The following is a 12,805-nucleotide window of genomic DNA, read 5'->3' as shown; positions in this document are numbered from 1 at the left end:
ACAGTGTGAGATTCTAGTTTAAAATGGAAGCAAAGCACTGTCTACCCTTCGGCCCCATGGTGAATAGGTAACAAGAAGATTAAAGAAAAAAATAACAAGGAATACAAATGACCAGAAGGTTACACTTTCTGTATTATACTAAATTTACACTTAATTATTTATAATATATCCAATCAGAAAAATAAACACTAGAGATTGTTTGGGATATGCTTCCAGTAGTACAGTAAAAATCACAACCAGTTCTTCTAACACTCACTTGTGATCTTTGAAAATGTCCACCAGGAAATTTTGGTTAATGGCTGGGAATATTTTAAAGAGCTGCTTCTCCTTTAGTTTAGTGGCACAGTCTTTTTCAAACATAAATGTCTCCCTTTTCTAAAACAGAACAGAAAAGAAAAATCACCCTTAAGATGAAATTTGTGAGACAGACAATACTGAACAAAGGCTAATTATTTTTTTTGCAAAAAGACCAAGAATTTACAAAAAAAAGAATCACAGACTTTCCTCACTGATCAAAGGCTGAGGTTAGTAATGTAAGTATTCTTATACTATTTATTTATATTCCATTTTTTCCAAGTATTGAAGGTATTCATAAATATATATAATCACATATATACACATACATATACAAACCCAACGAAGTCTATTATGTATACTCTATAACAAGGATGAAGCTCCACAGAATCATGAACCACATGACGATGCTTCAGTAAACGAGGACCCACACATACACTGATTGATACATGCTGTACCTTCCAGCCTGAGTGCGCAGTAAGCCATACGAGGCTGGTGGAAACACACTAGAATATTCATGCGACAAACCACCTAATGATGCCTTGAGACATTATTCAACATTAATAAATCACAAATCAATTAATAAATGAAGACAAAGATTAGAGAAAATAAAGACAAGAATATAGGATAAAGGTAACAAGTAAAATTAGTATTATGCCACAAAATCCTGTACAGTTGCTACAAATTTAGTTCTGAGCCCCCTTAATGGCCAAAGCAAAGAGAAAGAAACTCTCAGTGTCCATAAATTTAAAACAAGCCAGTTGCTCAGAAGTACAGATTTTCTGGTACTGAAACCTAAGGAAAATGTCTCCCAAGTCCTCATTAAGGGATAGTGTGTGATGCTGTGAATGTCCTCAGAAACACATCTCCTCAGTGAGCAGTAACTACAATGTATAAACGTTGTCAATTCAGGATGACAGAAAACCTTATAACTAGTAATTACTTCAAGTGTTTTCACAAATACATTTACTCAAAAATAACTATGTGAGTATTAATAATTTTCCCAATCCATAAAGCTGCCTATTCAAAACAAGTACTCCAGCCAGGCAGAGTTGCATATGCCTATAGTGCTGGATGTTTAAGAAAGAAAGACAGAAGTTCAACAACAGCCCGTGCTATATGTTAAGATCCTAGCACAAAAAGTGAAACAACTGTTAGCCTAAATGAACTTCCCAAAAATCCATCCCTTGTCTGTGTCCGTGTTCCGTACACTGTGTCCATGTGTGTGACAGAATAAAATACATTAAGTTGTAAAGTCAAAAGACATTCATTTGTATTCATTTGTTAACTACTAGTGAGATTATGACACAGGTCAGACAAAAGTTTCAATGATGGAAATGGGATCTCAGCAAAACTATTACACTATTCAAGCCTAAAGTTAGGTTTTCCTATTTCTTTTAGGAGAATCCATTTCTCCAGCTCACTACACTTAAATTAAGAAGGGTATCTGAAACTGCAGCAAAATTCTAAGATACTACTTGAAGCTACTTTATATAGGGGTGCAATGGCAGAAACTTAATTATGAAAACAACAAGGGGAAAGTAAGTTTGAAGAACCTTCACTCCTACAACTAATTCTATGCACTGCAGTCAAATAAAAAAGGTGAGTGACTCTGTGAGTCACACTCAGTCAAGTAAAGCATCTTGGTCACCACTTAAGGATCTCTTTTCCTGTAACTAGAATAAGTCACTTCCAAAGTCTTCCCATTTTAATTTTTAAATTCCTTAGCGGTCACTTTCAAAATTTGAAAAGAAATATGAAAGAAATCAAATTTACCAATGGCTTCAAATAAGTACACTGAAGTAAAAGACAAAAAGTAAATAAGATTTAAAATAAAGTTTCTATTTGAACTTTAGTTGAAGAGTAGAAGGAAGAAAACTGGATTGTAAATACAAATTCCTAAGTTTCTGAATTTTTTTCTCTCAATTTGTTTTAAATTTAAAGATAGGCACATCTTTAAAAAAAGCAATGTAATTATTGTTACTAAATAATGTATGATACTATCTTCAAATGAAAGATTTCTAATTTTTCTATGTAAAAAATTACAGAAGTAAATGTTAAAAACCAACAATGATACAGCGTGCAAACACATACTTTTTTAACACAGATGACCTAAGTATGTGAGAGTATCACCTACCTAGAAGCAACGCGCCTCAACCAGATTCTATTTAAAACATTTTCAGTTTTAATATCCACTTTAGACAGGTTAAACATGAAGTCCAGATCAGGAGACAGAATTAAATGAGAATCACATACTAAGCAACCTGCCGTCAGAGACTACGGATTAGTAGCTGTGACAGCCCATACCAAGTCATGTTTCTCCTGCAAGGCGATTTCTTCTGACATTATTTCTCTCAGTGAAACTTTTTTTGTTTGAGTGTTCCAGGGATCCAGTGTCTCAGGTGCCACTAACGTCTTCAATAATTTTTTGCCTGCTTTCTGAGATGATTTTTGTTCAGCATTATCAAGAACAGCAGGTCCAGTCAGCAAAGGATCTACAAGAGTAAGAAAATAGTGTCACATATTCAGCAACTGATGTACAAATTCTTAGTCCCAAGACAAAAGAAACATGGGATTTTAAAATCCTTTTCAGCTTATAATATGACTTTACTATTTCAAAATAAACCTTCACATAACTACAAGCAAGAAACACTAATACAAGACTATTTCCAATGAGCAGTGACCTGGGTGTGACTATACATTGGTTCAATGCTTCCCATACTTTTCCATATCAGTTTGACTCCCTTCCTCCCCCCACCCCTAACAAAAGCTAGTCAATCAATGCAGGGAAGTGAGCAACTGGGAGAGCCCTGCCTAGCCCGCTCTACTGTTCCTGGAACTGAGAAGAGCAACATGCTGACAAATAGTAACAGACCAGAGGCATACTATAAACACTGAGCAAATTATATTAAAACAAAGAACAAACCACACAGTTCAGAGTGATAGAAGTCAGCATGTAACACACTTCAACATCTCTAAGGGGTACAGACACATTCTGACCTAGTCCTGTCTCTGTGGGAGTGAAGACATGGCAGCCACTGCAGCTACTTGCATTTGTAGAACCGTAATATAGTCCAGTCACTTCTACCCTCAGCCAGCTTACCTCCCTTTTTAACTATGTGCATTAATTCTTTGAAATTTTCACATTGTTTTGATCATATTCATCCCCTCCTCCAGCCCCCCCCCCAGACCCCGCTCCCCACCCCAGATGGACAAAGACTTGTGTCTTTCATTTTTCAAAGTTCACCAATCCTTATGAGTGCTGCCTACATCCTTTTGGACGGGTGGCCAGTTTTCTCTCTTGAGCCCAGGACCCTTCGCCCTGCACGGCTGCACTGGGGACGCAGTGTGGTGCGGACAAAGAAGCACTAACAGTGCCCTCTCTTAGCAGGTCTGCCATGGCAGAGACCAGTGTGGCAACACTGTGTAAGAAGTCACCTGGGATCAAGCACCTTCAAGTTGGCAGGGTTTACCAAAAGAGCAGCTTTACTGTTGCACTCCGATATCAATAAACATTTGAATAGCCAAGAAATATTTCTACATTACTATCAAGAAATTTAACCCAATTAGTTTTTCTCATACAGAGCACTTTGACACCATGTATCAGAGCTCACTTGAGACACTCCACCCCAGTCATGAAAACATACAGTGCACAACCTTATTTCCTGTACACTTCTTCTCTACATCAAGATTCAATGTGAAAAATATTTTGAGAGAACCTTTATCTGTAGCTGGGCACAGTGTGATCCCAGCAATCAAAAGGTTTAAAAAGGAAGCATTGTGAATTCAGACCAGTCCTAGCTACAGAGTAAGACTGTCTCAATACAAAAAACAAGTTTTTTTTTTAAGAGGGAGTATTTTTTTCATTTGCAAATCAAAACAAAAACAAACAAACAAAAAAAAAAACTCCACCTACATATTTAAAATGAGTCAAGATACGCACACTCCAGCCAGAGGTCGTGGCGCACAGCACTCGGGAGGCAGAGGCAGGCAGATCTCTGTGAGTTTGAGGTCAGCCTGCTACAGAGCAAGTTCCAGGACAGGCAGAATGTTTACACAGAGAAACCCTTGCCTCAAAAAACAAAAAACGAGCACACTCCATGTTCCAACATGAAGACAAATTGAAAGTCAGAGTATGTACTTTACTTACCTTGCACACACTTGCCACAAGACACCTCCTCCTGTCTCTGTCGCTCCTGAATACAAAGGCAGAGCAAAGGTTGGCAAAGGACACTGCACTAGCAAACATGCTACAAAGTTATAGCGGCTTCCTCTAGAAACCAGTTCTTTATGTGAACTGTAAATCACTATTAAAACTAAGTAAAACAATGAAACCATATAAATGAAATTACCAAGAACAGCTACATATATATGTGTGTGTATATATATACACATACACACACACATATATATACATATATCTATATTCCTACTTACAAAGCTCTATTTTTTAAGATTTATTTTATTATTTTTTTTAAATTTCTTGCATGTATAAAGTCTGCATATGGGTATGTGTAAAACAAACACAGGGAGCTCTTCATACAAGGAAGCTACTAACCATTACAGAGTCTCTCCATTTCTCATGAATCACTTTAGCCAGATTCAGATCTATATGAACCACACAATCCTCAACTGTCAGAGACCCTTGTGAAGGGAAGAAAAGAAGATATAATCATTACTCATCATACATTTGCAGAGAATGTTTAATAGTAAATTTTGTCATTAATCACTAACAGATTTCTATTTACTTGAAATGTTTTTATGTTCTACGTCACTGTTCTCATACTAGCTGGGGCAACATGCAAAGCTTCATTACAAGTCCATTTAGGTGGCTCACATCTCCATGCCTCAATAACAGTACATTCCTTCAGTTAAGACTTTCCGCAACTGTGCTCTAGGAAATTACTCCCTGCTTTAAATCTATCTGAAATAACATCAAACACAAAGTTCACTTTTGCAAATAAATGTAAGGCAAATACTCAAGAATACTTGCAACATATTCATGGATATATTAAGATATGAAATTCTATATAAATATTTTCTACTTCAAATTAATTGTTTTAATCCTTTAAAACATGAAACATGTCATGTCAAAAATAAGGTACTGTGTAAAATTATGTGACATAAATTACTGACACATTCAGCCAGTGAAATAATTGCAACTGAAACAGAAACTTGTATATACTATTTACACACACACACACACACACACACACACACACACACACACACACACACCATACCCACGCAACCACAGATAATTTACTTTTTCCTTACCTGAATCAATACCAACTGGGCCAAATAATTCATTCAGTTGAAAAGCCAGCTCAGGGGGTAATGCCAACTCCAGACAGTCTATGGTCAGAGACTTGGCCATCACTGGTGTGGAATTCACTAGCTCAGTTTTCTCCTCTTCACTAACTCCAGCTGGCAAACTAGTTCCCGGCATTAGAATTTTATCCATTTCCTGTTTATCTTCAATGATAAATTCTTCCATGTTTCCAAATTTCACATAATCAGTAGGAAGACTTTCATTTTTCTTTGCTTCCAAAGAGCCAGTAAGATAAACTTCTTCATTTAATTCAGGATTTGAAGTGTTTGTTGCATAGTTTATAATATCAGATAAATTTAAAAAAGGATGCATACTGCCTCCAGTCTCTGTAGCTACTAGATTTTTGTCCGCTTCACTAACATCTTTAAGGACATTTGATTTTGGAGTAAATGGAAGAGACAGCTTACAGCCATATGCACCTGACAATTCAGTACGACTGTTAGGAACTATTTCATTACTATTCTTTGCATTGACAGCAGCACTGGGAAATATTCTGGTTATTAACTCGGGGTTTCCAGGATTTATAGTTCTTATCTCTTCCTGCTTTGAGCTCCCCTTTTCTGCACTACCAGCAGACTGTGCATTAGTGTTCCGGATACCAACCCCAGGATTAAACTCTGATACAGAAGAGTTAGAATCTTCCGAGGTTCCTCTGTGGCTAATAATTTCCTTCAAATCCAACCCCATAGAAAATGGACCAACCTGTGACTCATCATAGGATTTGGGGGGGTTCTCAACCTCAGTGTCCTCACATAATTTAGTCTCAGAGTCCAACAAAAGGCTTGTGGCCCAAATAATATCTTTATTGCATCTCTCGTATAAATCCTTCAGGGCTTCTAGGGAAAACGATCCAAATAGTTTACAAAGAATGTTAAGATTTTCAGACTCGTCAGCACTGGTAAGCTCACTTTCTTCCACATACGTACTTTTATCATGCATTACTCTGTATGGAATTGCTTCTTGAACATTTAATTTGGTATCAACAGGAAAATCTTTTGGCTTAAACCCATCTAACTTTCCTGTTAACACTCTGACAGAATCTGAAACACTGATTTTATTCTTTTCTAGTTTCCACAAAAGAGCAAAATCTTGGGGCTCAGTCTGGGCACATGTGCTTGTATCTAGCCCAGACACTCCCACTGCTAGAGACTGAGGTCCCATGACTCCAGGAAGAGCTGCTGCACTACTGGGAAAGTGAAGGGGCAGTGTGTGCTGGCTAGGAAGCGTTTTACTCGGGGAAGTCTGACTCTCATGAGGTGTTTTATGAGGCAGCATCTCAGATCTTCGAAGGGTGGAACCCAGAGATTTCAGTTCTTCAGGACTTGTGCCCCAATAAGCCTCATGTGTGGAATATAAGGGTATTTCACCCATGTTGTCATTAGTTCCAAATTCTAAGTTGGGTTCCTTTAAGCCAGCTTTTGGTATTTTTGATCTGTGCTCTCTCTGAGCTAAGGAAGCAGATGAGGGCCAGTCGCCCACAATGCTAAATGAGGTTTGCTCAGTACTTTTGTAAGTATCATATTGACAGCTACCAGACACTTCTGAAAGATCATCGTTTCCATGTGGAGATCCTCGCCGCTGGATATGATCCGTATTCACAGATACCCTAGTATCTAATACTTTGTGCGACTGGGGGCGATTACACTTTTTGTCATTTTGTACAGATAAACCTTTTTCAGTTTTCCGGTTCCTTTTGGTCCTCTGGCTAATTGTCTTATCAACTGGCCAGTCACCAACAAAATTTGATGGCTCATGCTTTGGAAACTTTTCCAAAGATGATTTGCTTTTTTGTTTTCCAATGGTCTTTTTCTTTCCTGTTGTTCTCTCTTCCAGTATTCCAGGCGGTGGGGGGTTTCCACTTTGAAGTGTCCCAGCACTCGCAAGTTCACTGGCCTCTTCATCAATCTCAGCACAGTAACTACCTGATGATGCTCCATCTGCTCGGCTCCAAGCATCTGCTTCAGCACACTCTTTAGAAGTCACTGTCTCTTGCTCTTTCTCACTCTCGTCTGTGGCTTGAACTTTGCTTTCAGAGTGAGGAAAACAGGTGTTTGGGGCTTCCCGCAGGAAGGGGCTGTGTGCACCGTGACCCACAACACTCATGTCCTTTCTTCCTCTGTCTAACCCTGCATGAGGGACAGGGGGGGCACTCTCCGGGAACACTGCTTCTTTGGCCACGTCAAGCGTGTTCTCCTCAATTAACTCTAAGTGCTTCGCAGATGTGGGTAAGACATTTTCTTCCTTTTCAGAGGTAACAGCTTCATTGTCTCTTGGGCTACAAGACATTTTTGAAGTGTGGTAAGAAAGTACTATTAATACTGTGACTTAAATTAAAGAAGCATGCAACCAGACAGCATTTAGCATTTATTCTAAATATTCAAAAATAAATTACAGGAAAGTTATAAAGCCTGGGATGGGGATATAAGTGAGTAGTTTAGCTCAGAGGCAGGGTACCAGCTCAACAAATGTCAGGTCAGTCCTTGAGTTCAATTCCTGGACTAGTGGAAGAAATATTTTAAGAGCTAATCTTACCTTTCCCAAAAATACCATAACCACAATCCTTTCTTCTAAGTCTAACACCTGGCATTCTGTGCAGCATACACAAAGCAAACTGAGTGGGACAGTAACCTCAAGTGGTCACAGTGCTATCTATGTGTTGACTATCCCAACGAAGGTTCTAAATGTACTCACATGAGGGGACAATACCCTGCTGGCTTCTTTCATATCCATAGCTTAGCACAGATTACAGCATATCTGCCTACTTCTAATCCCATCTGCCATTTATTACAGAGGAAGCTTCATTTACAGAACTGTTTCTCAACCTGTGGGTGGTCAAACACCCTTTCACAGGGGTCACCTAAGACCATTAGAAAACACAATTTTCTTACATTCCAATTCATAATAATAGCAAAATTAGAGCTATGAAGTAGCAACAAAGAGAAAAAGGGAAAAACTAAAAAAGAGATGTACTTGTATAACCACAGACTCACAAACCCTCAGCTCAAAGAGAAAATACTCTTATCTTTCACATGAATTTTTACTTCGCTTGCTAACATCCTCAGCTGACTCCAGTGACACATTCAAATAGAAGTGATTTCAAAAGTCTTCAAAGTTACCATTAAAAACAAAACATAGCTTCAAACTGAATGTTTCGTACATAACATATTTTAACCTACCTAGAACTTCTGTCCTCACAAGAGTACGCACACAACTCAATCCGCTCCATTCTCTCTGGATCGGAGGAACTCATGATTATTGGCACAGACACAAAACGCTGGTAGTGCTCCAGCATTCGGGCTATTTTCTCTTTGCTCACTCCATGAATGTTACGCCTGAAAATGCCAGGGAACAGAAAGGTGGGAAGAATGTTACAGGCAACCAAAGGGGAAAAAACAAAACAAAGATCATTCAAAGTCCAGGAGAATAGTACATTTCTTATCTTTGTATTCAGTACCGGGGATTGAACTCAGGGTCTGGGGCATGCGAGGTAAACACTTGACCACTGAGCTATATCCCTAGCACCATTAATGGACACATTCTAATGTATGATCAAGTAAGGATAGCAGAACTGGTTTTTACATGATTCATACACTCTAGTGCTAATTTCATTTTCATCTCATTTTATTTCAGGAGGTTTGTTTGCATTTGTTTTAAGATGCAGTCTTGCTATGAAGCCTGGGCTGCTGACCTGAAACTTGGGATCCTCCTGCCTCAAACTTTTGGGTGTTGGAATTCCACGAGCCTAGTCAAGTTCTCGTACAAAATTTTCCCCAAATATCCTCTACTAATTCAGGAGAAAAAGAGGCTTCAATAACCTTAAAAGTTGTTCTAAAGCTCTGCAATAAATAAATAAATAAATGTTTGAAGAGGCTCATAAAAACAATGACTGTCATTTCAACGGTTTTAATTAACTATGAGCAATAAGTATCCAACTTTAATGACTGAGTAAATGTCCCAAAGTACCTCCGCGTTATAATAAAACTAGATCCCAGCTAAACCAAAACAAACACACTTTATTACATTTTAAGTTCAAACAATATTTCTAAATTTCTAGGATACTGTCTCTGGAAGCCCAAATAAGAAGTTTATTATTTGTGTTTCCAGTCTTGCTTGTTTCCTTGTATGTTTTTTGTTAATGAACTTGCAGTTAGTTAACCCTAACACAGGGTCTCAAACTGAGGGTGCTTTCTGGACTTGCACTGCCAGGAGGTGGAGTTTCTTAATGAAAACACCTCAGTAGTATCTCTTTGGACTCAAGGCTAATATTAGTGTTTGCCTCTTGGGGAAATCTAGCTTTCATATTTACCTACCTCGATCTTGTCTGGTTTCATATCACAGAGAAGCAAAGAGATAGAAAATATGAGAGAGGTTAAGAAACATAGACATAGAGGCCAGAGCAAAAAACTGGTCTCGTATACCACTGATTCAAGTCTGAAGAAGAGAGGAGAGGGATGAACAAAAGCAATTTAAAGATAAATGCTGAGATTTTCTACAACTGATGAATGACACAATGTCAAACAAGATAACAGCATAAGAAATCCATAACTAGAAACATATGTAAAAATTGTCACACACCAAAGAAAAGAGATGATATTAAGCTAAAAGTTTTTAAAAAAAGGCCAATCATATAAATAGGAGCTAATGAATAGAATGAGAAGACTTAACAACAGTAATAGAAATAAAACATAAGTGTTACCTTCAACAACAGACACTAGCTGATATCCCAGAATATATACAGTGTCTTAGAAAGGAGGATGGCAAAAAGATTTTCAAGCGAAAACTTAAAAAGCAATAGTTTCACACAAACAGACCCTTACTCTAAAGAAAGGTTTAAAGGTAAACACCAGGCAGACAAACTCTCAGACTAAAGAAAGATCTATGCTGTAATGAAAATATGAAGCACAAAGGAAACACTTGAACAAAAACAAACACTCATGTATAAATTGCATAATGATACCATGGAAGCTAACGGGCACTATCACAGGGAAGTTATTTAAAGTCCTTGTGTTTGTGAGGAGGACAGCTAAGAATGGCTTAACTTAGAATTGAGTTCTGCATAGTAAACATGTAAGGTGGCCACTAAAAGAATATCAACAAAGCATATATAATTTAGAAACTACTATAGAAGAAGAGACTTAAATTTCCTCCAAAATTTCTAAAACATGATGAGAGAAAAACTATATATATATATATGTATATATGTATGTATGTATATATATGTGATATACATATATATGTGATATATATATCATATTTAAATAACAATAATCATAGAAGCCGGGCAGTGGTAGTGGCACATGCTTTAATCCCATCACTTGGTAGGCAGAGGCAGGCAGATCTCTGTGAGTTTGAGTACAGCCTGGTCTACAGAGTCAGTTCCAGGACAGTCAAGGCTACACAGTGAGACCTTGTCTCAAAAAAAAAAAAAAAAAAAAAGCAAAAACAAAAACAAAAAAACTAAACAATCATAGGAAAGATAAACAGAAGGTGGCCAAATGTATGACTAACAAAACACCCATGAAAGAGCTGCTTCATCATTTGAAGCAAAGATGGAACTGAGCACTATGGTGTTTGCCTGAAATTCTAACACTTGACAGGTGGAGGCAGGAGGATCATGAGTTCAAGGCTAGCCTGAGCTACAGAAGACCCCCTCCAAACCCCTGCACCCTCCCACACACATAAGAAAAGCCAAGGTAGACAGAAAAAATTTAAAAACCAGCCATACTAGATACATAAATACATACGTATTAAGGATATTAAAACATCGAAAGTAAAAGTAAATGAAAAGAGAAAAATTCTCAAATATTAACTAAAAGGATGCTGGTACAGTTCTATTAATTTGACAAACCAGACCTCACAGAAAAAATTATTCTTAAAGACAAAAGAAAAATCATTGGAAAGGGATAAAGTCCATTTAATTAGAGTAATATCAAAAATGATAAACTCTTAGAAATTTCAACAACTACCTTCCAAATATATAAAGCAAACACGGGTGGGTCGACAGAGAGAAGCTTATGGGCAATATAACAGGCATCTCACTATCTCACACTGGTGAGTTCACCGTCCATCAACAAAAATCACCCCACAAGACAAACCAAAAAAGCTATAGAACACACCAGACAATAGGACTGCTAAGTATGACTGGAGACCATATTAACACAATATAACCAGTACATGCTGGGGTTTTATATGCATGTGCGTGTTGTATATATGTATGAGTGCAGACATCCCACAGCACACATGTGGAGTCAGAGGAATACTTACAGGAGTTGGGTCTCTCCCTTTCCCATGTGAACCCTGAGGATCAAACTCAAGTCCTCAAGCTTGGTAGTAGGTGCCTTTGCTTACTGAACCCTCTCACAAGCCCCAATACACATGCTCACTAAGCAAGTATGGAACATTTAAGAAGTGACAACTGGGCCTGGTTGTGGTGACACAGGCCTCAAATCCCAGAGCTCAGGAGGTCAAGGGGCAGGCAGATCTATATATGCAGTTACAGGGCCACCAGTACTGATGGGATAGGGGAAATTCCAACTGAAAAGAAACACTTTTCAATTAGCTTATGATACCAAAATCAGGAAAGGTAGCTCAGGGAGGGGAAAGCTGCTTGTTAACCCCACTCTTCTACACAAATGCAGTAATTCCAAACACAACATAGGAAATCAGGTCCGCTAACACATCAAAAGGCAATAAGAAGAAATTGAGTATGACATGCTACAAACATGGATAAACTGTGAGAACATTTTAAGTGCAAGATGCTGGACAAAAAGGTTCCACATACTCATTGTATATACAGGGTCCAGAAAAGGAAAAAATGCCAAGAGAGAAATATGATAGGGGTTGCTAAAGGAGAAGGAATTGCTGGGGTATTTCTTTGTGAAAAAAAATGTTTCAGAATTAGACAGTGGTGATGGTCATACAACATAGTGAATATATTAAAGTCAGATTGTCCTTTAGTTAGTATTGAAATTGTTGTCAAAGAAACTATCCAAAAATTAAGTTAAATCTTCTATGAGAATACACAACACAAAGGAAAAACCAATCAAAGTTTTTTTTTTGTTTTTTGTTTTTTGAGATAGGGTCTCTCTGTATAGTCCTGGCTGTCCTGGAGCTCACTATGTAGATAGACCAGGCTGGCCTGGAATTCACAGAGATCTGTCTCCCTCTGCATTCCCAGTG

At 37.9% G+C, this 12,805-nt stretch overlaps 1 protein-coding gene across 5 annotated transcripts in view; it reads right to left on the bottom strand.

Annotated features, from left to right (window-relative positions):
- The window catches only part of N4bp2 (NEDD4 binding protein 2), a 63,041-nt gene that overhangs the window by 18,156 nt on the left and 32,080 nt on the right, over positions 1-12,805 (bottom strand). For all 5 annotated transcript variants that reach the window (XM_040747123.1, XM_040747125.1, XM_021229696.2 and 2 more), the window contains 6 exons: positions 8,803-8,958; positions 5,572-7,901; positions 4,853-4,938; positions 4,445-4,490; positions 2,602-2,789; positions 257-375 (listed from right to left, as the gene is read on the bottom strand). In XM_040747123.1, coding sequence (XP_040603057.1) covers positions 257-375; positions 2,602-2,789; positions 4,445-4,490; positions 4,853-4,938; positions 5,572-7,901; positions 8,803-8,958 — 2,925 coding nt within the window. The remainder of the gene's footprint in view (positions 1-256; positions 376-2,601; positions 2,790-4,444; positions 4,491-4,852; positions 4,939-5,571; positions 7,902-8,802; positions 8,959-12,805) is intronic.

Source organism: Mesocricetus auratus, unplaced genomic scaffold (genome assembly GCF_017639785.1).
Source record: "Mesocricetus auratus isolate SY011 unplaced genomic scaffold, BCM_Maur_2.0 Super-Scaffold_100006, whole genome shotgun sequence".
NCBI classification, from domain to species: domain Eukaryota; kingdom Metazoa; phylum Chordata; class Mammalia; order Rodentia; family Cricetidae; genus Mesocricetus; species Mesocricetus auratus.
The sequence above is the reverse complement of the archived record's forward strand: the minus strand, read 5'-3'. Positions and strand labels throughout refer to the sequence as shown.